Here is a 24345-nt window from a genome sequence, read left to right on the forward strand (position 1 = left end):
TTATTTTCTGTATCTAAATTTTAGATACCTCAGTAAAATCATTCTTTCTGTGTAGGAATTGTCCGGGCAATGTCATTAAAATATTCACCAAAAAAGGCTCGGTAGATAGTTAAGATGTACAGTTCCGGATTCCGGAAGCAGAAAAAAGGGATTTCACAAGACTGGACCCGTATTCGTTAACGACAGGTCGGCATATCTAATGGCAACAACTTTCTCATTGCTGTGCCGAAAAGTACGAGCCCACGTGCCACTTGGAGAAAGGAGGCCATCCAAATGTCAGCCCTGCGAGGCGGTGCCTCGAATATATCCTGCGTATAGGTTAAAAATTTTGACGATAACTCATTTCAATGTAATCAAACTACTGAATTTCACACCGATAAAAACGAGTCTTCTAGGCGAAACCAAGCCGGAATCGAATATGTATTCTAGCAAGCGCGCGAATGAAACAATTATGATCTGTATCAATCTGCCTGGCAGTAAAATGTACGAATTATAAAGTAGGAGAAAAAAAATGAAACTTGTTCCACCCGATACTTCCTACCCGGTAAAGAAAGATTACTTCCAGCTCTTTCCTGCCGCTCCATATCGCTGGAAAGCGGTGTAAGCAGTTGTGCGCATTTCCTTCATTAATTACTAGACACGCGTAAATGCGAAAGACGATTAACAGAAGAAAAGATAATAGAGGTCTGGAACGCGGAAAATCATCATTGCGAGCTTCCGCGCTTTATTTAGTAAAATAAATAAATAAAAGAGATCCCCTCGGTATGTATTTGTATTTGATACTTTTTCCATAAACAAAACGATTAATTGTATAGCGCTTACATAGCGATAATACAATTACATAGGACCGTATCTCTCTTTAAAAAGTTTCATATTGCACTTTTTCATAACGATTTAAGTAACAAATCGTGATATCCGGAAAGTGGAAAGTTTTGGCCATACCCATGCTTTCGGCGAGCACACTGTATCCTCGATTTCGACTGTTCCCAAATGCGGAGACCATGACCGTCATTTACATTTCTGGATTCGCCGAGAAATGTAAATGATAGTTTCGCTTTTCATTAATTCAAACGACTTTCGATTGTCATTAATCGTTTGGCGTCACGTTCGATAGAATCAAAATTCATTAAGATTAATTATTATTTTATCGTACATTCCTTTAACAAATTAAATCCGATAATAAGAAAAACGTAACATGTCAAATAATTTCTAAAACGATTTAAAAGATTCGATCAAAATAGACGTACGTTAAAAATATAAAATACAATAAAGCATTAAACATATATATATATATATATAAAATGAAAAATTCATTTAAAATTAAATAGAAAATATAATTTCTTACTTGTCAAAGATATCGATTTACAAAAAAAAAAAAAAAAATAATTTTCCGACGATAATTCCCTGAAATATTTCGCAGTTTCTCTAAAAGGCTCTGTCGCATTACAAATTATCTGTCTAGCAAAGCTTGATCGGAGTAGGAAGTCGCGTGCCGCGTGACTTTCACTTTCACCGAAATAACGGGGACGCAGGAACGATTGCGTATATCCGCGGGCATATGTCTCATACGAACACGCACGTACGTATGCTTCTCTGACGGTTCGCCTTTCTCTCGTAAACAGCGCGACCCTTTCTTTCTCCCGTTCTTTATTTGTTCCTTTTTCCGGTGCGAAAAGAGAAACTCGTCTTTAAATTACTTTTCGAACGCATGATATTGAAGGAAGGAAGGAAGGAAGGGTTCGAGACGTGCCAAGCCCTTTCGCTCATTGCAGGTTTAAATCGCCTGATGTCCATTTCTATCAATATGGATTAATTTTAGTCTTGGTTTTATTTACTTTTCAGCTTTTTTTAATTCTGAGCAGTAAAAAAAGGCAAAGAGTAAATTAAATTGAGATTAAAGTCAATTTGTATTGACAAAGATAGGCATGAAAAATTTTAATCTTTTAAATATAAAGATCTGTAAAGTGCTTTTTTTTGTTGAATTTTATATATTGAGAGAGAGAGAAAGAGAGAGAAAATCGCTATTTCTTCAAGATATTTTGACTAATAATATTGAATCAGAACAAAAGGTAATACCATTACGAACTTTAGAATTCAGACAGTTGTATAATTTTGTTAAAACTGAATAACATTTAAATTTAAAAGAAGGCTTTAAATCTTAAAATCTCTTTTTAAAGGTAACTATGTTTTTGTAAATTTGATGATTTTTATCAAATATAGAAAAATACAGAAATCTAAAAATATAGAAAATTACGAGCTAGTTAAAATGGAAAATTTTCTTTTCACTTTGTAGGTCTGTCCTGTTAAAAAAAAAACTTTCGAAAATTTTCTAATGTAAAAGCTTAAAATTTTTCCTACAAAATTAATTTTTTTAAATATTCTCAAGATTTTTTGTTACTAAACTTATCGCGCAAATAAAAGGAACATTTTGATTTTGGTTCATAACTCTGTAAAAATCATTGTATCGCAATAAAAAAAAAACAAATTCTGAAAGCTGACAACTTACTTTATTGAATGGTATAATTACCAAATTTGTTTAAAAATAAAAATATATACACACAAATATAACAGCGCCACGAATTTTTGTTCCAACTTAATTCTAGTTCTGAGTATTAGAAAAAGTAATGAGTTAAAAAACTGAAATTAAAATTAATCTATATTGATAAAAATGGACGTGCGAAATTACATTCTTATACTTATGCAATTATATATTCTTATGCTTATACATAATAAAATTGAACTTACTGAACAACTGACGTATTTCAATTAGTATAAAACATGGTACCATTTTCGATGGACGGTCTTTTGTGTTTTAACGTTTTTATCTCGTTTCGACAAAGGTCTATTTAAAGAACGTTTAGATAATAGCAACTAATGACACGTGCAAGCGTACATACATTAGGCACCTGTACGCGTACATATACTCTTGCAAGTGAATTTAACGAATTCGTTTTTCCCTAGCTCGTTTGTCCAGTTCTGACGTATCGGGTCGTGGTATCTTCCGGTTCTCGTATAGAAAGAACGCGCATAGCCTGTAATAACGATTAATAGACAGGAGATTAGCAGCAGATTTCCTCTCTTGCCGATTAACGTCATGCGAAAAAAATATCAAACTAATGACGATGCAACTATGTACATATTCGCAATCTTGTGTAAATATGTTCGTCGCATATAACTTTTATTACATTTTATTGGAATCATATAGTATATTTTATTTTTACAGATAATGGGATTTAAAATCTAAATTTTTCAAATTTAGGAACGATTTTATCATTCATCGTAAAATTCATACATCGTAACATCAACATGTAATTTGTGTAACTTTAAAAAAATATAAATTAATTTTTTATCGTCAATTTTTTTATCATCGTTTTTTAATATTAATGCTTTTTCATCAGTAATTTCCACTGCTTTTTTACACGTAACATGTATTTGTTGCAATATGTAGGAATATTAGCGGCATTAACATTTGTTGAGATTGACACGCGGAATATGCCGCCGTGAAACCTTGGGATACCGCATGGTCGAGAATTTATCATTGATTTATGAAGTGCGCCAGAACTAGTTTCAGCTCGAGCAGATTGAACATTGTTTCTATATCGACCAACGCTACAACGTCGTTCAACGATTATGATAATATTAGCCCGCTAATGAGATCAAATCCCCCATTAACTATTTCCATGTTCATTAAAAAGCAGCACAATTTAATTCTAACTTAATATTCATTCATGTCGCATGTGTTTCTGTATTACTATTTTGTGTTACTATTTTGTGGCACTTTATTAGTATTTTACGTGCGCACACATGAGGACAGATTTAATGTTTAACGTAAAATTATTTTTATTGTTACATTCACTGCATTAAGAAATTATTTTTTCGAATTCCAAAAAAATATTATTTATATATCAACGAAGGTAACTTAATTATGCTTATTAATATCATGCTACATTAAATTATATTTATAGTATTTTATGTATCAATCGTATTTTATTTGAAATGTATAAAGATATTTAATCAAATATAATTTTCTACATAAACAACAGCATCGACAATAGAGAAGATTTTTTAATAATTTTATTGTGATCAAAAATATCAAATAATTATAAAATTTTTGTAACAATCTTATAACAAGTTCAATTTGCAATTTACGAAGTTAAAACTGACATTTCTTATTTGTGGATATAATTAATAAATCTCTTTCTATAATATAAATCTCATCTGTTTTTGTAATTTATCTAATTAAAAAATTATGTACACAAACAAATTTATTTATTTATTTATGAAAAGACTTGACATTCTCAAACGTTTAAAGTTTAAAAACCAAGATCGTAACTCATGGTAGTTATACAATATTAACTGTTGATAATATTTGCGTACAACAAGATCGTCTTTTTTTTAATCGTGATATTTTTTCATTGTCAAATGGGAAGATCTCTCGATCGTTATCGTAGGTTGTTCTCCGATTCCAAGAGGCCGATCATCATCAAGCCATTTTTTTCTCCCTGTTATATACAGAAGATAATATATCTTTAAATCGACCACAGGAGCATAGAACCGGTTGTCTACTTGTGTTCTTACATTATCTAAGAAGTTTTAAAAGTTTTTTCGACAATTTTGCTTTCGTAATTTACTTTGCTATTTACATTGTAATTAGGGACATGAAGAAGCATGCCTTTTTTAAGACTCCTATTTATTCTTATTTATCAGATATACGACACGTCTCCAACCGCAAATTAGAAATGATTAAAAAAATAGGAATAATAAGCGCTTCTTTATTAGGATTATTCAAAACACGAAGCTATGAGTTCCTCCTCAGACTTCATGTTCTTATTTTTAAATTTATGATGGTGAACTGATAAAATACGAAATTAAATTAAAATAGAATTAATAAGATCTAGGGTGATCTAATCTAGGGCGGTCGACATTATACATTTGTATTTTGTAGAATAATAAAGATTAATTTATTAGATAAAATTTTTTGCGAAACTTAAGAAGAAATTTCTACGATCTTAATCTTATATTTTCGTAATTTCAATCTTGTATTTATAATAAGCTCAGTTTAGCTGAACATGGTTCAATTTGAGCCGAAATACTTATTTTCGAAAAACATCGACAAAATATTATATCAACAACATTATCTTAATTGAAAATAATTTTAATTCAATAACACTATCGATGAAACAAAATTTTATTAAAATAAGAATATAACGTATTTGGTTCATTAATAATGTTATTAATAAAATTCAATTAAAATAGTGTTGATATAACATCATTTTGATTTATCCATATATCAATTTATTATTTTATAAAGTATAACCGCACTATACAGACTCTTAGTAGCGCTGTTTTAATTAACTTTATGATTTCAATTTCAAGATTCCTTACTTATTTATTTTGTAAAACACAAGACATCAACAATTATATATTTCAGGACAAAGTTCCACGGGCAATAATGAGAGTCGCTAGCGGAAAGCGCGAAGGTGTCTATTCCTAAGAATGGCACGTGATTACTTTCTCCGACAGCCTGGACGGCTGGACATTCGTCGACAACGCCGGCGACGATGACGACGACGACGCAGCGATGAGTACGATGACGACGTAGTCGAGAATCGTGCGCAACGCCAGCTGTCTTCCGGGTTTAAGACTGAATAGCCAGGTTTCCACGGTGTAGGTTTGCACGATGGAAACAGTCTCGCGATGTCGGCGAGTGAGATCGAGGGAACTTTTCCTACGCGTGACGGCATACGTGAAAATTGCAATCGCGAAATTACAACTTCCCGGTGAGATTTTTGACCGACAGACTCGATTAAATAAAACTCACAACAGATTTGAAATCTGTGTATTTATTTCAGTAAATAATTTAATTAAATAACGCCGGAAATAAAACCAGAAAATTCTATGCAAGAGCGCTGAATATTTTCATTAGAACGGAATTCAATATTTTTAACGCGGCACGCGCATTTTTTACATCGATTTATTTTTTAGTACGAGTTTCCCACGTGTATGAAAAAATTAACACTTTTTACATATACGTACACGGTTCGATAATTTGATTGCGCATTACATTTCAAATGATATCAGCGATCGAATAATTGTAATCGAAAGGCAATCTTTAACCGTGGCCTTGCTGACCTAACCGACAATACAACCTTGAATGATTGAATAATAACGGGATTTCACGTATTTTGTATGGACGAGCTTAAATATTCAGATTATAATTAAGATTCAATAAGTTTTCGAATTTGCACGCTGTAATGTAATGTTAATCGATACATTAACATTATATCTGCTGAAGTCGACTGTGCAAAAAAGAGAAAAGAATAAGAGAGAAGATTATCAGTGAGGTTTTGAATAAGGCTAATCACGTTAGTATCGTTATCTACAAAAAAAAAATCGATTTACGCACTGTCTTTATCATTAATGTTTGATTATATGAATGCATACGTGCGATATCAAAAATATCGCATACCAAACACATTCTCCATTTATGCTCAGAAAATGAACACACGAATGCTTTTCGATATTTTTTTGATGACTCAAGGAGAGTAATAATCTTTTTCTCTTTATATAAATTATGCAGGAAATATTAATCATTCTTGGCATAATTATATTTATAAGAATCTTAAACAGTATTATTGAATTAATATTACTGAAATTTTCTGATTTATTAATCTGAAAAAAATATGCAATTCGATATTACATTTTGTCAGCTAATTTTTGCACTGAGAAAAATGTTTTGATTAAATCAATATATCAAGAATAGGATATCAAAGAAAATTTCTGTTAATCAGATAATTTTTGATAATCAGGAATTCTGTTTGATCTAATCAAATTCCTATTTTTCATTGATTTAATCAAAATATTTTTCTCAATGTATAAGATAGCGATGAAGTGGTAATTATCAGCTAATTACACGAATTCCCGGAAATTTGAATAACCGAATAACTACAATTTCAAGATTTCATCTGTAAATGTCGATACAATAATGAACTCCGAAGTCTTTCGACTTAAATTTCTTGCAGCTGTCGTAATTTTGTTGCACGACCGGCTAAGAAAGAAGTTTGCACAGCACTTTCTCTGCTCCGCTGAAAAATTATTTATCTCGACTCTGACATGTGGTGTCAGTGTAATTATTACATATCATATAATTAACACTTCACTAATCACGAGTCCAATGAAGACCATTTTCGTCCGTTTAATTGGATCAATAATTAATAATCAATGAATTCCGAAAAAAAATTATCCAAACTTTATTTTATTTAGTATTGTAAATAATATGTATAGTACTTCTTCTCTTCTCTCTCTCTCTCTCTTTTGACGCAATACGATTGATTTCACATGCAGCTTGACTTACAACTTTGTAAGTGAAACTTACCTGGAAGAAGGTAAGAACGATTCGTCGTTAGCTATTAGTCAGTTAACGTTAAAACGAGTAGGCGTCTGGCTTTCGCTATGTCGATGATTTGTTTCGATTCGATTACGTAATATAACAGGAAACAAAGCTTCCATATGTGTGTGTGTATACATGTGTATGTGTATGTGTGTATGTGTGTAGAAAATAATATAAATAATTCAATAAATAAATGTGCATTTCCATATGTAAACATCTCCAAATAATTCAAGGATCTAATTAATAAATAATTTTTGTTGCAAGACCAACTCTAGGAGATACACATCGGATATTTTGAAAGATCAGGATAAGTAAATAATGGGATAATCCTCAAATACTTGTCTTTAGCGATTGCAATATCGTCCGGCGAAATCGGATTTCGCGTATCGACTTCTTTAAAAGGCAGAGCACGTGGACTGCACTCGTGCTCCGAATGCAGTCCGCAACATGCATGTATTATTGTCAAACGGTATATATATCAGCGCGATGAAAAAAAATGTCTCACATGTGCACGCATATTTACGTACATGCACACACGTTACACTTTGTAGTTTCACCTGTTTTATCGGGATACAACAGTACAGCAGACTTCGTGCATAGGATCTTATACAATGTGCCTGTTAAGGAAAAATGCAAGTACTTTCTCGCGAATGTGACTTATGCCCGTTTCTACCAATGTAGATTAACTTTAATCTCGATTTAACTTATACTTTTTATTTGTTTCTAATTTTAAGAATGGAATAAAAATAAAGAGTCAGTTAAACCGAAATTAAAATTAATCTATGTTGATAGAAACGTTAGACAATTTATAAATGTTTTATAAATAGTATATACTCATATACGTAAGAGATTTTCTCAGCTTGCTGCGTAATCTTCTACAAATATCTTTAGTATAACAAATATCTTTTTATTTTTTTTTTAAATTGCAAAAGATTTTCAAAGCGGAATTCCAATCAAAGCATTATCAAGGTCGAGAACAAGATATCTTGAGATCATAGGTCGGCGCGCGAGTTAACTTGGAAACTTCGCTCGTATAATCGGAGATGCAGTACAATATCGACAAGATTGTTGGCTTTACGTCATGGCTTGGTCGGTTTTTTATATCTGATAATTTCTATGTAATCATTCGAGCATCTAAAATTCTAAGAGGCATATTAATATTCATAGTGTACGTGAACTAAATAAATCGATAATAATTCATAAAGGAAATTTATCATTCAGAAAAGCTAACAGATTTTACATAAATCATCTGTGAAATAACAGCTGCGAAGATTCTTATTTTAGAAAAATTGTTTCTCCGCGTTAAGTAATCGCAAAATAATTTTGCGTGTGAATGAAAATCTAAAATCGTCTTTTTTTATAAATTATAAATTGTATATTTGATATAATAATTCTGAACAATTTTAGTTTACGAAGGATCTCTTTCTACACGTTGCTAATTTGCACAAAGTGCAAAATTGTGTGCAGGTTTATATTACAAATGGTCTCTGAATTTTTGAAAATATCCCTCAAATGTCTTTCTGAGAATTGTTCCTGAGAATGTCTTGATGAGACATTTTTGCATTATAGAATTTAGATATCAACGTGATTAGCAAATTTCATAAAAAGGATAATTTTGAGATACGAATTTGTCATTATTAACGATGACGCGACGCTAATAATATAATGCTTTAGGACTAGGTGAGGCTAGTCTAACCCATCCTTCGCATTGTGCATTCGCAAACGCGATTCTAATCTATTGTGCTCGATAACAATATCGCGGACGAGTATCGTTATTTCAACAAGCGTACAGTCAAAGACAATATCGGTCATTAATTTGTGAACATAAATAGACAAAGTTTTAAACTAAAACTTGTGGAAAAATTGCAACTTTGAAAAAATAATCTGCAATAAATCAACTTTATATGAATATTTATATATTCATATATAATATTATGAATATTGATTTACATTAAACAAATTACGTGTATTTATATAGAAAAAGTGATGTGTTAGAAAAGTGTAGTAAAAAAGTAAAATTATCTGTCATTAAAATTTAGCATGTGCTAGGCTGAATATGATGTTTCTCACGTATGTTTATGTTCAATAGTAAATTATAATGAAAAATTTTGAATTAAAATATGGAAACTCACATTTTAATGACATATGAAATATAATCTTCATTTATTTAACAAGATTAAGGAACTTTTATTATCAAATAACAATATAATTAATTTTTATTATATTTATGGAAAAAATGGACAATTATTTTATAGATATATTTTAGTATCTAAATTGCTGATTATTGAGATATAATAAATATTAGATCAAAAAATTAATTTTTAACAAATATTTTTTTCAAATGTTCGTTAAAATACACATAGCAAACATTTTGCTATTTTAAAATAGACGGCAAACATTTTGCTATTTTATCTTTTTTTACCGAGTATAAGTATCTGATTCGTTTGTGCAAGTAAATTTGTTATGCTTGCCTTTTAAAATAATAATGGATATGAGAACTGAATATATAAAATAGAATAGGAATAGAACACAGTTCGTTCTAATTCGACTCGTTGGTACGACTTGAGAGTATATGCAAATAAACAATAATAGTTTCTCCATGGAAATTTTCTACTTGTATGATAAAAGGAGATGAATAGATGAGAAAAAGAGAGAAGGAAAAAACGCGAACGCGAGCAGGAGTGAACTGAGGACGTGGGAGGATGCAAATACGAAGAGCCTTGAGTCGAATCCGCTGTAACTAGGATAGGTGCATAGATGAATTCACACGTTTACATACATGGAGACGGATGATTCATTCACGCTCCATGTTCGATTAATCCGACTCGCCTAGTTAACAGATATGTTTCGCGATAAATGATGCAGGTAAAAGACGCTTCTCTCAACGACATTCGCAGTGACAGTCATTACAATGACTATACTTTGTTGCATCATGCATTATTTTAGCTAGAAATTAAAAGTAGTTAAGCACACTCGAATATACATTTTTATTTCAATTTCATTATTGAGCAATAATTTTTTCAATCGTAAATCTTTTATATGTTGCGCGTCATATATTATTTTAAAAAGTTAAAAGTACTTAAGAATACGAGTATATTTCTACTACTTTTATTTCAATTTTATCATTAAACGTTTTCTTAAATCGTAAATTGTTTTTCTACACATCTCTTCCGTTTGTCGTAAAATCTTTTATTAAAATAAGGATTTAAAACTTGGAAATCGATCTTTTTTTAAATGTTATTGTTATTCATACGCGTGTCTTTTGGCATGAAATTTTCTATTTATATATTGTAGATGAACAAACACACGTCAATTCCGCGTCGAGCGTTAATACGTTGATCATCGTGCAGTAGTCACAGATTGAATGTAGGCTGGCTAACGTAAGCAACAGGTGGGCGTTTCTACTGAACGACGACTTCTCCCTCTCCTATGCCGCTACTTCTGTAGCCGATTTTTCCAAGTGATATACCGTGACATTACACAGCTTGATTCATAATCATTATGCTATATGAAAAACCTTTAAATCTTTAATTTCCACTCACACAGTTAGCGAAATAAAAATCTCTCGCTGTGCGTGAAATATACATCGATGAATTTTTATCGATCTAAGTTTTCATTTTGAAGAGATCATCGTCTATCTGTCTAGTTCCAACTTGTGATATGCGTGCCTACCGTTCATATAAACATGATGCTGCCTCCACAAGTGCTGGTACTGGGACCACCTGGAACTTGTGCTGTCTTCGTGGATGGGCGGTAGCGGCGGGTGTACTTGATGGCCATGGGAGGTCGGCGGCAGGGGTGGTGGCGGTGGTTGCTGGGATTGCGGCTGCTGATGAGCCGGCGCGACTACGATGTGCGGATGCTGCGGTGGCTGCACCGGCTGCTGATGCTGGGGTTGAGGATGGTGCGCCTGGGTGTGCAGCACCCCAGTTGGTACCGGCGGTGGCGCCAATTGCTGATACTCCATAGCGCAGCTCATCCGATTATCTCACGCGCGCATTTAATTATTCTCGCGGTATCTCACGCGGTCCCCCCCGCCCCCCCGCAATGTCCAACGTGGTTAAACGACAAGTCCCCCGAGGTTTCCTTTCACTTGCAACGGTCCGGACGACGCGCTCGCATCCGTAATAGCGGGGATGTTCGCGACGCGACGATCGCAACCGCGATGTCTGTATGTATTGGCGAGGGAATTATTTAAATTTATCGCGGGCTATTGATCACCGAGGCTGTCCGCCCGCTATTGAATAGATTCGGCTCCAGAAGCGATGCGCGTCGTGGCGAACATACGATTATTTCTGAATGCTGAAGGCGGGAATCTCCGTGGGAATGCTCGTAAAGTCTATCCTATGAATCAGCTGCGGAATTTTCCGTAATCGATCGTTTAGCGTTTCGCCTCGATCAAATTATCCCGGCGAGTTCTCGAAGCGGATCGCTGTCTCTTCGACCACGTGATGGCTATTAATCCTCACGCTTCATCCGTTAGTAAGCTTGATTAAATCTTCAATTAGTCCACTCACAATAGGCCTGATACGATCATGATTCACTGAGAAAATCCAATGAATAAAAAGAAAGCACTTTCGCGAGCAGTCAGACTAATGCGTTCGGAAGCTCGCGAGGTGACCACGCAACAAGGTCCACGTTGCGAAGGGCACTGCTCCGATTCACGAATCACAAGGATCCCAGACTCGAAGTAAGTCCAGTGCACGATTAAACCGCGAGCTCTGAGAGTAGCACAGTGTCGACTGTCAAAATCGCCTCTCGTCAGCGTCTATCCGTCGGCGTCGTATGCCGATTGGAGCACCATCGTTGCCGGAAGCGGCGCTCCTATTGGTCCCACTCCATAGTCGGTGAGAGGGGGCAGGGCACGGACGATGTGCCTCAACGTCGTCCTGGAGGTGAGCGTAGAGAGACAGCACGAGGAAGGATGGAGTGAGGAAGACGGAGGAACGCGGGCGTCCAGGCAAGCACAGACAGGAGGGAGAAAGATAGACAGAGAGTGGGTACAGAAAGGGAGAGGGAGAAAGAGAGAGGAAGAGGTTGGAGGGAAAGAAAAAGAGAGAGAGAGAGAGAGAGAGAGAGAGAAGGAAAAAGAAACTCTCGCGTGCGTGTCTCAAACGTGTGGCGTCCGGAAAGACACTGAGTCGCAAGCGCCACGCCGTTCGAGAGGCTCTTTCCCTCTTTATCCTGCTCACCGATATTCTGTCTCACTCTCCTCCGCCCCAACATCCGCTTTTTCCCGCCCCCACCTCCCACTATACATCTGAAACCTGACCCCACTCATCGCGCAAAAGCGCGAGCGCGCACACCCGCCGGTTTCTTCCTTCTTCGCTTCGCCGACGACGTCTCTCCTTCCTATACGAGCCAGCGAGCACCAGCTTTATCGACGTCCCTGTCTAGTTTCTAGGATCCAGATTCAGGCCTCTTCCTCCCGCTTGGTGAACGCCACCGTAGTGGTCCTCTGGTCTATCTGCCTGGCCGCTTGCCTGTGCGCTCCGGCTGATCGCGTCGCACTTTTTCACTTGTCCTGTCTGTGGTTTGCCTTCCGTCTCTACTTACTTTATCACCTCTCTCGATACCTGGCTCTCCAGACTCTCGGACGCTGAAGAACAACATAGGAGCTTTTATTCACGATTTTAGCTGCTACGCTTCGAACACTCTGACGAATTTAATTTTCATGCTCCGGTCGTTTTTAAATATATAGATCGACTTCTTTTTCCAATCTTATTCCTTCGATCTTCGTCCTGAGATTCTCGAGCTGTGAGACATCACTTAGAAAGACGAGACGTATTCGTATTTTTAAACGCATGATTATTCATCAGCAAACAAATATCGATCTTACTCTTAAAGTTTTAGCGTTATCTTCGTCTGTATCGCGTATGGTAGAAGAGGAAGCTGTGTCCCTTTCAAGTAAATGTACCTCTCTCTACCAGACTGAAACGCTATCTCCTCGTCTCGCCTCGACTGTGGTATTTTCCCACTTTCGATTTTACTTAGCGAAGGAGCGCAGGAGCATTTGATTAATTTCACAAATCGGTCAATTAAATGCTACAAAAAGTATGTCATTCCATAGGTACATAACGAGGTCGGCCGACTCACTTTTTGATTTTCGCTACCACCCGTTTTACTTTTCATGCATTTTAATGCTTATAAAAATAGAAATCCTAATTTCGGATTAAATTAAATCCAAATCGTTTCACACACGAAAAAGAACATGTTTTTTTGCTGAAATATATAAAAAAGATTATGGAAATAATTTTTTTGGACTCTAAAAATAAATATGTAAAATGCACAAACTATAATATTAAAAATTTTTTCACCGCATTGTCATCAATGCTTATCTCCATAGTTTGATGAAAATCATTAACAATTTTTTCCGTGTATCATTAGAACATTTCGCTATTGTTCGAAATATCATATGAACACCGATTTTTTAATTATTATTTTTATTATTATTTAGATTATTAATGATAGATTGTTAAATTAATTATCTTATTTCAAATGATACAACAAAGTAAATTCTATATTTGAATTTGAAATATCTTGAAGATTTATTTCATGATCAAACTACGAAAAAATTTTTTTTAGTTCTAATAATAGTAATCGCGTTAATATCCAAATTTAATGTTGCGAACGTAGACAAAAATGTTTCGTGGCGGCCATTATAATTCGCGAAAGCGTGTCTCGCTTTGGGTCAGGGCCATCAGGATCGGGCATCCATGGGCAGGATCCAAAAAGAATCCCGCTATCTTTATTCTACCTCCGATCAACGCGGAAGCATCGGCAGTTAATCGTAGCTGAGTGTAATTTAGTAAAAGACAACTCTCAATAAAGGAAGATAATTTTAACAAAAGAAAGAAGATTGAAAAATGAAAAAGAGAACACCGCAAAATTGAAAGTGTTCTCATAAATAATTACAACACATATTTATTTATCTATGTAAAAAATTCGTAAAATTTCCTTTAAGAAACTCTGTTAAGAAATCACAGAAAACAGTTTCACGCAGAAATACTTTCCAGTTTTTTTTAACAATTTTTTTGAGACAATTCTTTTAATACTATTTTGTAAGTTTCTTATAGGAAACATAAGAACTGTAATTTAAAATGTCAAAATATAATTATTTTCCGGTTCTTATATCTATTTAAAAATAAAGTTTTGTTTATCATTCAATCATCACAGATTGCAGTTCTTCTTTCACTGTGATGATCATACGAGGAGAGAAAAAAGAGAGTGCGGGAGGGCCCGACATAAGTTACGTAGTGAAGGCATAAGGTTCTGAATCACCAGAACCGGTCCGGTAGACACGATGCCTGTTGTGCGAACGCGGAAACCACGAGAGACCTGCGGACTCTCGCGAGTCACGGAAGGATTCCTTTCTCCTCTTCGCTCACCGTACTTCTTTTTATATCTCTTGCTTCATTTTTAGTTCCCTCATTCTCTCTTTCCTCTCCTTTTATTCTTTTTTTATCTTTATTTTATTTTAGAGATTCGTCAGACACTTGTCTGGTATTTTCTGTGTGACCAAATATTTTTTATTTAATTACATATTAGTATAATTTTTGATACTAATTGTTTTGAATTTTATTTGACAAAAAAGAGACTGAAAAAAAAAGAAAATTTGTATATTTATGTATCAACATTGTTGTATATAAAATTACAAATCAACTGCAATTTTATTAAGCAAACCAAACTTTATCGCAACTTAATTAAATTTTAAATTTTTATTCATTTTACAACAATTATTGAACAAAATTGGAATTAAAATAGGTTTATCAATAATTAATAAATTACTAAATTCGATAATTTATTCTTTTACTTTCTCTTATTTAATCTAAAAAATATTTTATTTGTATAGATTATATTCATACATTCTATCAGCTTGGGAGATCTTAATGCGAGCAAAGACGCCGCAGCTTTCCGGCTAAAGGTCGGTCGGGAACTGAAACGAGTATCGAGCAACCTGTTGATTCTGGACCCTTTCACTCCCATCTTTGATTCGTACTAAGAGGAGGCAGATGAAGCCATTGATTTATCGCAATATAATCTGATATTTCATAATCTGTATATTATTTTATAGTTAAAATTATCTTTTCAATTTTCTTGAATCAGTCACAGTGAAATTTTTAGTCATTGATACTCAATAATAGGATCTTCAATAAGAAATCGCGGAAGTCAATCGATTTCAGTAATTTTCGAATCTCGATAGCCCGAATAGCCGCCGGTTTCACAATCTGGTTGAAGCAACGTTTCGCGGATCAGATCAGAATGTTGGAACCGGTCGCTTTAGGACCGGGCCAAACGTGAAAACGAAACTTTCGGCGACTTACTTTCTCCTAGGCGTGCATTCTCTCCGCCTCGTTATTGCAGAATCGGATATGGATTGCTTTCCAGAGGAAGGTCATTTTTTTCCATGTGAATACGACTAATAATTCAGTTGCTAAAAGCGGAACGCGTGAAAAAGCGCACGTTCTTTCTTCGAGTTTCGTTAACTGATTTACTTTATTCATTGCCGTTGTAATGCGAAATCAATGAATTTTTTAACAGGATGACAGAATATACACAGATGATTTTGCTGCAAGATCTAAAATGTTTGCTGGATCTAAAAATAATTTTGTTTCCATGTAACCATCAAAATAATTAATAATGTTTGAAATTTAAATTGGTCGCTAGAATCAAATTTTTTGCAGCATTGCTTATTAGTTTTTAATTATATGTAATATAAAACAATTATTTTGATGGTCTAACAAAATTATTTTCAGATCTGTATCCAACAAAATTTTAGATTTTTCTATAAAATCAAAATCAAAATTGTTCGCGTGCAGAATTTTTCTATTTACTGCAAAGGGTCTCCAAGTGTATCGCGAAAATTTTAAAGAAGACAAAAAGAAGCGAACAAATTTAGAAATAAATAAAAAAAAGCGAATAAGCCATGGAATAAAAAATAATTAAAAAATTATTTAAGTTTTATTGTGTTTATTCTCATTTTAACTAAAATGATATCTTATCATTGTAATAAAATCACATTTAAAGCAACAAAATAAAACTTAAAAACTTTACTATTTATTTGTGAATGTTATTATTGAATGTCGTGTTAGCGATATCTGATAAAAACTACACTGAGCAATGAAGCGTGTATTTAATGATGTACTTCTACAAATTTGACTCGTTATTTAATGTGTCGCGAATTGAAAAAAGTGGAAAAACGCTACGTTTTTTTTTAATAGTAATTTAATATAACTACTATTTAAACTGATGACGATCACAAAATGCGACGGAAGCGCTCGATATTCTTGCATTTAATAAATTAAAAATTTCCGATCAAAACATTTTTAAGTTTTTGCCATACAAAAAAACTCTCTATAGGCATGGATCAATAAATGCATATAAATTATATCAGCCTTATATAAATTTGCCATTGCGTTAAAGCCACAACTGCACCGTATCAATAAGTATGTTTCCCCATATTCACGTTTTTGCTTTCTCTATTCGAATAATTTAATTCGCTTAGCCTTGTGAGTATTTCTGCAATTCTATAAAGTTAAAAAAAATTAAAAAAAACACATAAATTTTTACTTTTTTACCTTCTCTTACCTGGAATGTACACGAGTCAACAATTTTTTAAACATCATTGCCTTAAGTTTTTTTCGAAGCAAGCGCGTGCTCTATTTTTTTACTAATTGAAAAAGGATTTGATCATTAGATGAAACTTATCTTGTTTTAATCGCTATTTTTATTATTACGCAAACTATGCATTTCATGATCTTCCTAGTTAAAAATGATAAAAAGATTATACATATATTTATACATAAATATTTAAAGATTGTTATTAATTATTATACATATATCACGTAAAGAATAATGTAAAAAAATCTTTTTAAATTTCTAAATAACTTAAATTAAATTTAATCTTCTTTTGATGGTTTTCAAGAATAAATTTTTCTATAAATATAAAAAAAAAGAATATTTTTAAGAAAGAGTTTTTACTTACAATACAAATAAAAAATAATATTCAAGTTGCAAATCTTTTAAGAAATCTTATTCTAAATTAAAATATGAATGATCTTTCGTTATCACATCTCCCTCTTACAGAGAAGATAAAAGACACTTGTCACTTAATAATAATAGTATCTAATCATTCAAGCAACACTTATCAATTTATTTTTTCTTTTAATAATAAATAATTACACAGCTACGCCGCGCCATGCCGTATTATTGCTGTAACTGGAAGTATATATACTTTACTAACTAGGCAACATTCTTACTTTCATTTTAAGATACTTGAAAAATTCTCGATCTACAAACACCATATGTATTATTCAGAAAGAAATTCAGATAAAGAATAATATCAACGTAATTAATCATATAGATAGCATCTCCATCGCACGCTATATATTTACATTAATAATCATTCAAGAATTTATTTTTTTTTCCTTCGTCGTTTTCTGTCGCCTCGATATGTACCGTTCAATTTGCGTATCGCATGTAAAACAGAGTCTGGATTAGATAATCCTTCTAAGAGTGTTGCGTCTAACGATGCAACGGAATCGATCCTCACAGATCCGCGAAGAACAAGAATGAGAAGTTTGCGTATGGATGCTTTTGCGGTACAAATCATGAACCTGGAAGCGGCAGCGCGTTTATTAATTATTACCTTTCGGTAAATACCGTTCGCAAGACTTTCGTTCGCAACCTTTCGTATACGCGGATGCAACGTATATGACAGGGACCCGAATGGATCCTGGCAATAATTTCGCATCCGTCCGACACAAACTCTCAACTGCTGACCGCATGTACATACGTAATATGCAGCACGTACTTATTATCGCTCGAATTGATTGCCGGTACGCGAAGTGTGGCCGATGCATCCGACGTAGCATCCGATAGTATATTTGTGCATCTCACGGAAATTTCCGCAATCGTTTGCCGATGAGTTCATTTAAACCATTTTCCCATGTTCTCAGTGTATAAAACAAAATTGAAATATCGAGAAGTTTGACTCTCTTATTATTGTTACAGAAATAATATACGCGGAAAGAACGATTTTGCTGAAAGATTTAAAATTTTATGTACGAATCTGAAAATAATTTCGTTAGAAACTCATCCGATTGCTAAAATATTGTATCAAAATTTTTTTACAGCGTTGTGTATCACTTCTCAGTTTCTAACATAATTATTTTTTTATTTGATCTAATAAAATTATTTTCTAATTTCACTGCAAATTCAAGTGTATAAAAAAAGTGACTACGATATATGTGTATATGATTAGATATATTTCCACGTAAAAATAACACATTATATTGGATCAAAAAATGGATTAATACATTTAAATGTGTAGTACGGTCATTTTTATGCAGAAAATCAATCACACACATACACATATATATTGCACACTTTACATACTTTTTAGCACTGTATTCACATTGTTAGAAATGTAACCACGAGCTTCCTTTATATTTAAATGAAACTCATGGTTATGAACAAAAATTAAAAGTAATGAATGATTTAACTGAAAATTAAGTTACAATAGTTACTCAAATGTAATGAATGTGTACTAAATTTTATAAATTTTCATGAAAAAAACATTAAATTTCATGTACATGTACACAAATATTACTTTTCAGTTATAAATACATTAAATTTAATGTAATGTCATGAAATTAAATTCAAATTGTGTAACTTCAAAGTATATTAAATGTCATGGAATTTTTAACAGTGTAACAGAATTTGAAATCTTTCAGCAAAATCATTCTTTCCCGCATGTGGTACAAGAATGTAGAAAGACATCTGTATTTGGAATACATGTAGAAATTCTTGTTTAATTAATTTAATTTGTTAAACTTTTGAAGCGCAATTAAGAACGCATATTCTCAAATTTCTATCTCCTATCATACGAAAGAGAAAAGATATCGTATCGTTTTCTTGTAATTAATTCGCTGCAATCTGTCTATCCGAAATAAAATTAATTCAATTACCGTTATCAATTTCGTCAACGATTTACGCACGTGGCGCGTTTAAGCAACAACTGATTATTTAAACTGCTCAGTTTTTTATCGTTGTATTTACTAATAGACGGGCACGTGCTCTCAGAACATCATCGAAATCATCTTTCATCGAGAACATCTTTAGGAAGCGCAGCGGGCGCGTTGAAATTACACGTGTAGCTTTTATAATCTTTTTGACATAAATATTCTGCGCGATGCCGCTAACATCTGCTTGTCAGCTGTTAATTGAGTCGAGCTCGAAGCCGTTAGATCAAAAGAAGGTTCAAACACACTCGTAAGATTCTATATGACGCAAAAATAGATCGCGCAATTGCAGAAGTCGCGTATTTAATATAATAATTTATTGGAAACTATTGCGATTGACAAGAGGGGACAAACGCTAATAATCTATTGGAATGGCAAGCTTTTGTTAATTAATAACGCATGAATAATTATACTAGTGTTAAGTAAGAATTCATAAATATCAAGACGATTTTCTTCTACATCTATATGAATATTCATCACAAAGGTATTTTAATCACGGACAAATACGTAAAGTATTTTATGCAATCAGAGTAAATGTTGGAGAAAAAAACAACAGACTGTGTATGTGCGTAAAGTAGCTGAGTTAAGGCCGTCTTGATTAATTATATGTTTCAATAATTATATTGATGACGATTTTGAAATTGATCATACTTAGTAGTACTAGAAAGATCGACGAAGGAACTTGCGAGTTTGTAAGTGCAAGAATGTCTTACAAAAAAAATCGATTAATCATTTAAAATGAATTTTTAAAAGCATATAATTTTTTTTCTTAAAAAAATATACATCGAAGGCAAACGTCATTTGAAATATTATAGTCTGCATTTAATTCATTTTTGTTGAAAGATATATTTAACTCATTCCTCTCCCTATACAACATTACTTAATTATTTAATATAGTTATCGGCCGTAAACGATGCTCAACAATTGCGGATTGTCAGTTGAAATAATTGACGCATGAAGGGAAAAATACCGCGATAATTCTGGGTGCAATACGATCATCCACGTACGATCAGTGAAACAGTTGTGCATTATTTTTTCTCCATTGAGTTGAGAAAATGAGTATGTCTTGTTGTTTACCTGTCACCGACATGGGTTTCATTGAAACCCATTATTAAATGTATCCGCGCCAGAATTCGACCTTAATCACCGCGAGACAAATTCCGTGAGGAAAGACTATCGATATATAGAATGGATGGAAATACGAGCAGAATGAGAGGCAGATAAATGGATGAACGTTCTTTCTCTATTTACTAAGCCTGATTGGTTGGAGCAATACTGCTGGATTAACAACAACCAATCAGACTTAATAAATAGAGAAAGAACGTTCATCCATTTATCTGCCTCTCATTCTACTCATGTTTCTATTCCCACCATCACCATCGGTAATCTATTCTATACGTCGATGGGAAAGACACGAACATCATGCAATGTCGACACGTGATATTAATCTTTCATAGATACGTAGAATGAACTGTCTTAAAATTATACAATCGTACACGCTCGTAAATGTTTTTAGCATCAAGGAACCGCTTCATATACAAGAGATAGTTTATTAATCAAAAATATAAGAAAGAGATCATTTTGCGGCCGTTCTAAAATTTTAAATTGAATTTTTAAACGCTCCTTTGAAAGCTTTTCGAATTCAAAAGAATCAAATACTTGGGTACAAATTGTAAAATTAATGTCGTATTTTAATTAGTATAAGATGATTCTGCATTTCTTTATCGTAAAACATAGAAATAAAATAAAAAATAGAAACATTCCTCGTCTTCAGTGGATCTGTGATGCGCGAAACTTAATTCCATTAACTTAATTCGATCGCTAATTCCAGAATGTTATATTCTAAGGAATAAAATATGAAACTGTAATTATAATAGTCAATTATGATTAATGAATCGAACTGCGATTACAATTAAAAAATAAAGATTAATGTAGTATATATATATATATCCTAATAAGAAATTTAAAAAATTTATTAGAAATTATATATTTTTTATTTAAAAAATTTAGTCGAAACGTTCTTTTAGTTAGTACCTCAAAAAGCAACGCAAACACACTACTCGATCAATAATTAATCAATCAACCAACAAAAAAGAGATTACTATCAAAAGTCAGGTATTTCTATCGTATAAAATAGATGAATAACGAAGACACCTCCATATATCATAATTACGATTGATTATATCTCAACTCGAATTGCCATAACGCGAACATGTGTAGGCAGACTATTAAAAATGGTTAAAATCATGGCAATAACAACTACAATAATAGAATAATAAAACGATTAAATCATCTGGTTAAAGCGTGGATTGTTCCGAAGAATGATTATATATTCACAATAAATTATATTATATATCTATTAAATGATAATAATTAATGTATCAGAGTTCTAAAATCAGCATACACACATTAAGGATGTACAATATTACAATATTTTTTAACAAAATGAAAAAATTATGAAAAAATTACAAATTTTTCTATTGTGTTTGAAAGTAATACAAAAAGTATGGTGGCGATTTAGAACCTGGATAAAAAATTGCAATAAGACGTAAACATTTTTTTTTAATAATTAAGATAAAATGAGAAAATCTTCATTGAAACTATAAAATTGTATTGTAAAATATAAATATTAATCCTATTAAACCGTTTTATATGTAACACTCATTTGTACATAGAAAACACAAATTTTTAATTCCAGTCACACTTTTTGCAAAGACTACATACCTACACTTGATGCATCCTTAACATATGAACTTTGTTTTTATGACAAAACAATGAGAAAAAATTAATTTCTATTTTTATTTATTCGAGCCTCATTGGTTAAATATTAAAGACATTTCGAATAATTTTGAAGTTTTGCAAAACGTCAACGTCGCAGTATATTATTCGTTTCTTAGAACGCGATTTGAAAATGATAAATGAGGCTGAATAACATTTTAGAGGTACGCATGAGGTTTTTTTTCTTATTCTCCGTGACTATCGTAACATGAGTAGGTATGAAGACATGACAGGATATGACGTCACAAGGCCGGGCAACTCTTCACGTATCTGCCGCTTCTCTCCCACCCTTACAGTATTCGTGTTTCTCGCGAAATATCACGTCGATTGAATGCAACTTCGTACCTGCATGATGATTTGTGCATCCGCTTGTTCTATCTGCTCAAGATATTTGTCCAATCAATGAATTTTTTATTTATCACGTCGATTGTATTTTTTATTTTTTACTAAACTCGTTTCTTGTGACCTCTGTAAAATTAGCATTTCAAAAATTTCGATATAATTAATATAAGAGTTCTGATTTTTTTTAATTATCTCGATAAACTGACTTTACAAATCTTTACAAAATTATTCTTGAGAAATAATAACCGAGTATCACACAATAAAAAACATTTTATATTTGTGTTAAAATTGTTCTACTCAAATTCTTGTTAAAATTTAATTTTAAACTTCATTCAATGTTTCTTAATGTGTCAAAACACAATTTATGAATAGGTGAACAATAACATAAAAATAATGTAGTTTAAAATGTAAATTCTTCGAAATGAATAAAATATATTAACTTATTAGGTGTTGGAATTAATTCGTAGCGTTTCTTAATGAAAGAATGTTATTTATTTCACATGAGCATTAAAAAATACATTAATGAAAGTACTTCCCATCACTTGTAAAACGCTACGAATTAATTCCAACACCTAATAATATATCATAAATATCAAAAAAACATTTCCATATTTGTTCGCAAATTATGTATTACATATCAGTATTATACTTTTTATAGATTTCTTTATATAATATTTATATTACTTTCTAATATATTTATTGTTGAATTAACACAAAAATTTGAATGGACCGTTTGAAACATGTGAAATGTCTTAAATTTAATTTAATACAAATTTTTCAATTATATACAATAGTAGTTTTGTTAGCTAAAATATCTAAGCACATCATTTTTATTGTACTATTTTCCTATAATGATTACATCTTTTCTAGAATGATTCAAAAATAATCATTAGAAGTAATTCGGCTATATTCGTTGCTTTATAATTAAAGTCTCTATTTTCTCTAATCTACGAAAATATTGTAAAACATAAAAAGCGTGGACGTAGAACGTAACTGATACAACGCATGCAAAAGGGAGCGACTCGTCGTATTGTCGTTTCTGATTTGAGGAGAGACAAACTCTTCGCGTCAGGAATCCTTTCGTGGATCCTTCGGGAATTTGCAAAATAAGAAAAAAAATGATCGTCGATGGTCACTTACCCTTCAGAGAGGATGTTATCATGGGGTCACCTGAAAACGATACAATTATAATATTGCTATTGAACGTCATGATTTGAAAATAAAAGAGATAATAAAAGAGAAAAAAATCTCCAAGAGATTTTCTCTTCTTCCCCCCCCTCTCTCTCTCTCTCTCTCCTTCTCTCTTCCTCTCTCTCATTCTACGTGCATTATATACGACATATTATATACTCGCGCGTGTGTCGAAGATCACATGGCGTTCGCGGCGCAACGAATCGCATTCTCCGGAGGTGGAGGCGAAGTAAAACAAAGCCCAATAAAGCGAGGAGGGAAGAAGAGCGGACAAAAGGGTCCCTTTCTTTCACGGAGATTGCACGTCCGCATCGCGATGCATACGAGGACGAGCGCATAGCGTGCATCTCTCCTTTCCTTTCTTTCTTCCCTATGCGTGCGTATGCGTGCAGCCTCCCACTTGCGCATTATGACTCGAGAGATAGAGTATCTCTCGCGGCAGGAACATTTTCCCGGTTCTTTTCTGCCGCCCGGTGATCTCTGACCCCGAGGCCCTGCCCACCCGGGCCCACGCGTCCGCGGCCACTTTCCTGCTCTCGGATTCTCCGCATCGCATCGCATCGCACCGCGGATCGCACGGCGGATTCCGCCGATCTTCTCGGTCTCGGTGGTGCTCGCAAC

General features: G+C 33.2%; 1 protein-coding gene across 7 annotated transcripts in view; it reads right to left on the minus strand.

Annotated features, from left to right (window-relative positions):
* LOC105149594 (thyrotroph embryonic factor) overlaps positions 1 to 24345 on the minus strand; it is a 90780-nt gene that overhangs the window by 26559 nt on the left and 39876 nt on the right. For 2 of the 7 annotated variants that reach the window (XM_087412150.1, XM_087412152.1), the window contains exon 2: positions 23674 to 23703. The exons of 1 other annotated variant lie outside the window; for it this stretch is intronic. In XM_087412150.1, the coding sequence (XP_087268276.1) occupies positions 23674 to 23703 (30 nt within the window). Of the gene's footprint in view, positions 1 to 11062; positions 12537 to 23673; positions 23704 to 24345 lie in introns of those variants that run through there. 4 more of the 7 variants (XM_087412148.1, XM_087412147.1, XM_087412149.1 and 1 more) reach the window with 2 other exon arrangements.

The sequence above is a fragment of the Acromyrmex echinatior genome, chromosome 12 (genome assembly GCF_024713525.1).
Source record: "Acromyrmex echinatior isolate Ae372 chromosome 12, ASM2471352v2, whole genome shotgun sequence".
NCBI classification, from domain to species: domain Eukaryota; kingdom Metazoa; phylum Arthropoda; class Insecta; order Hymenoptera; family Formicidae; genus Acromyrmex; species Acromyrmex echinatior.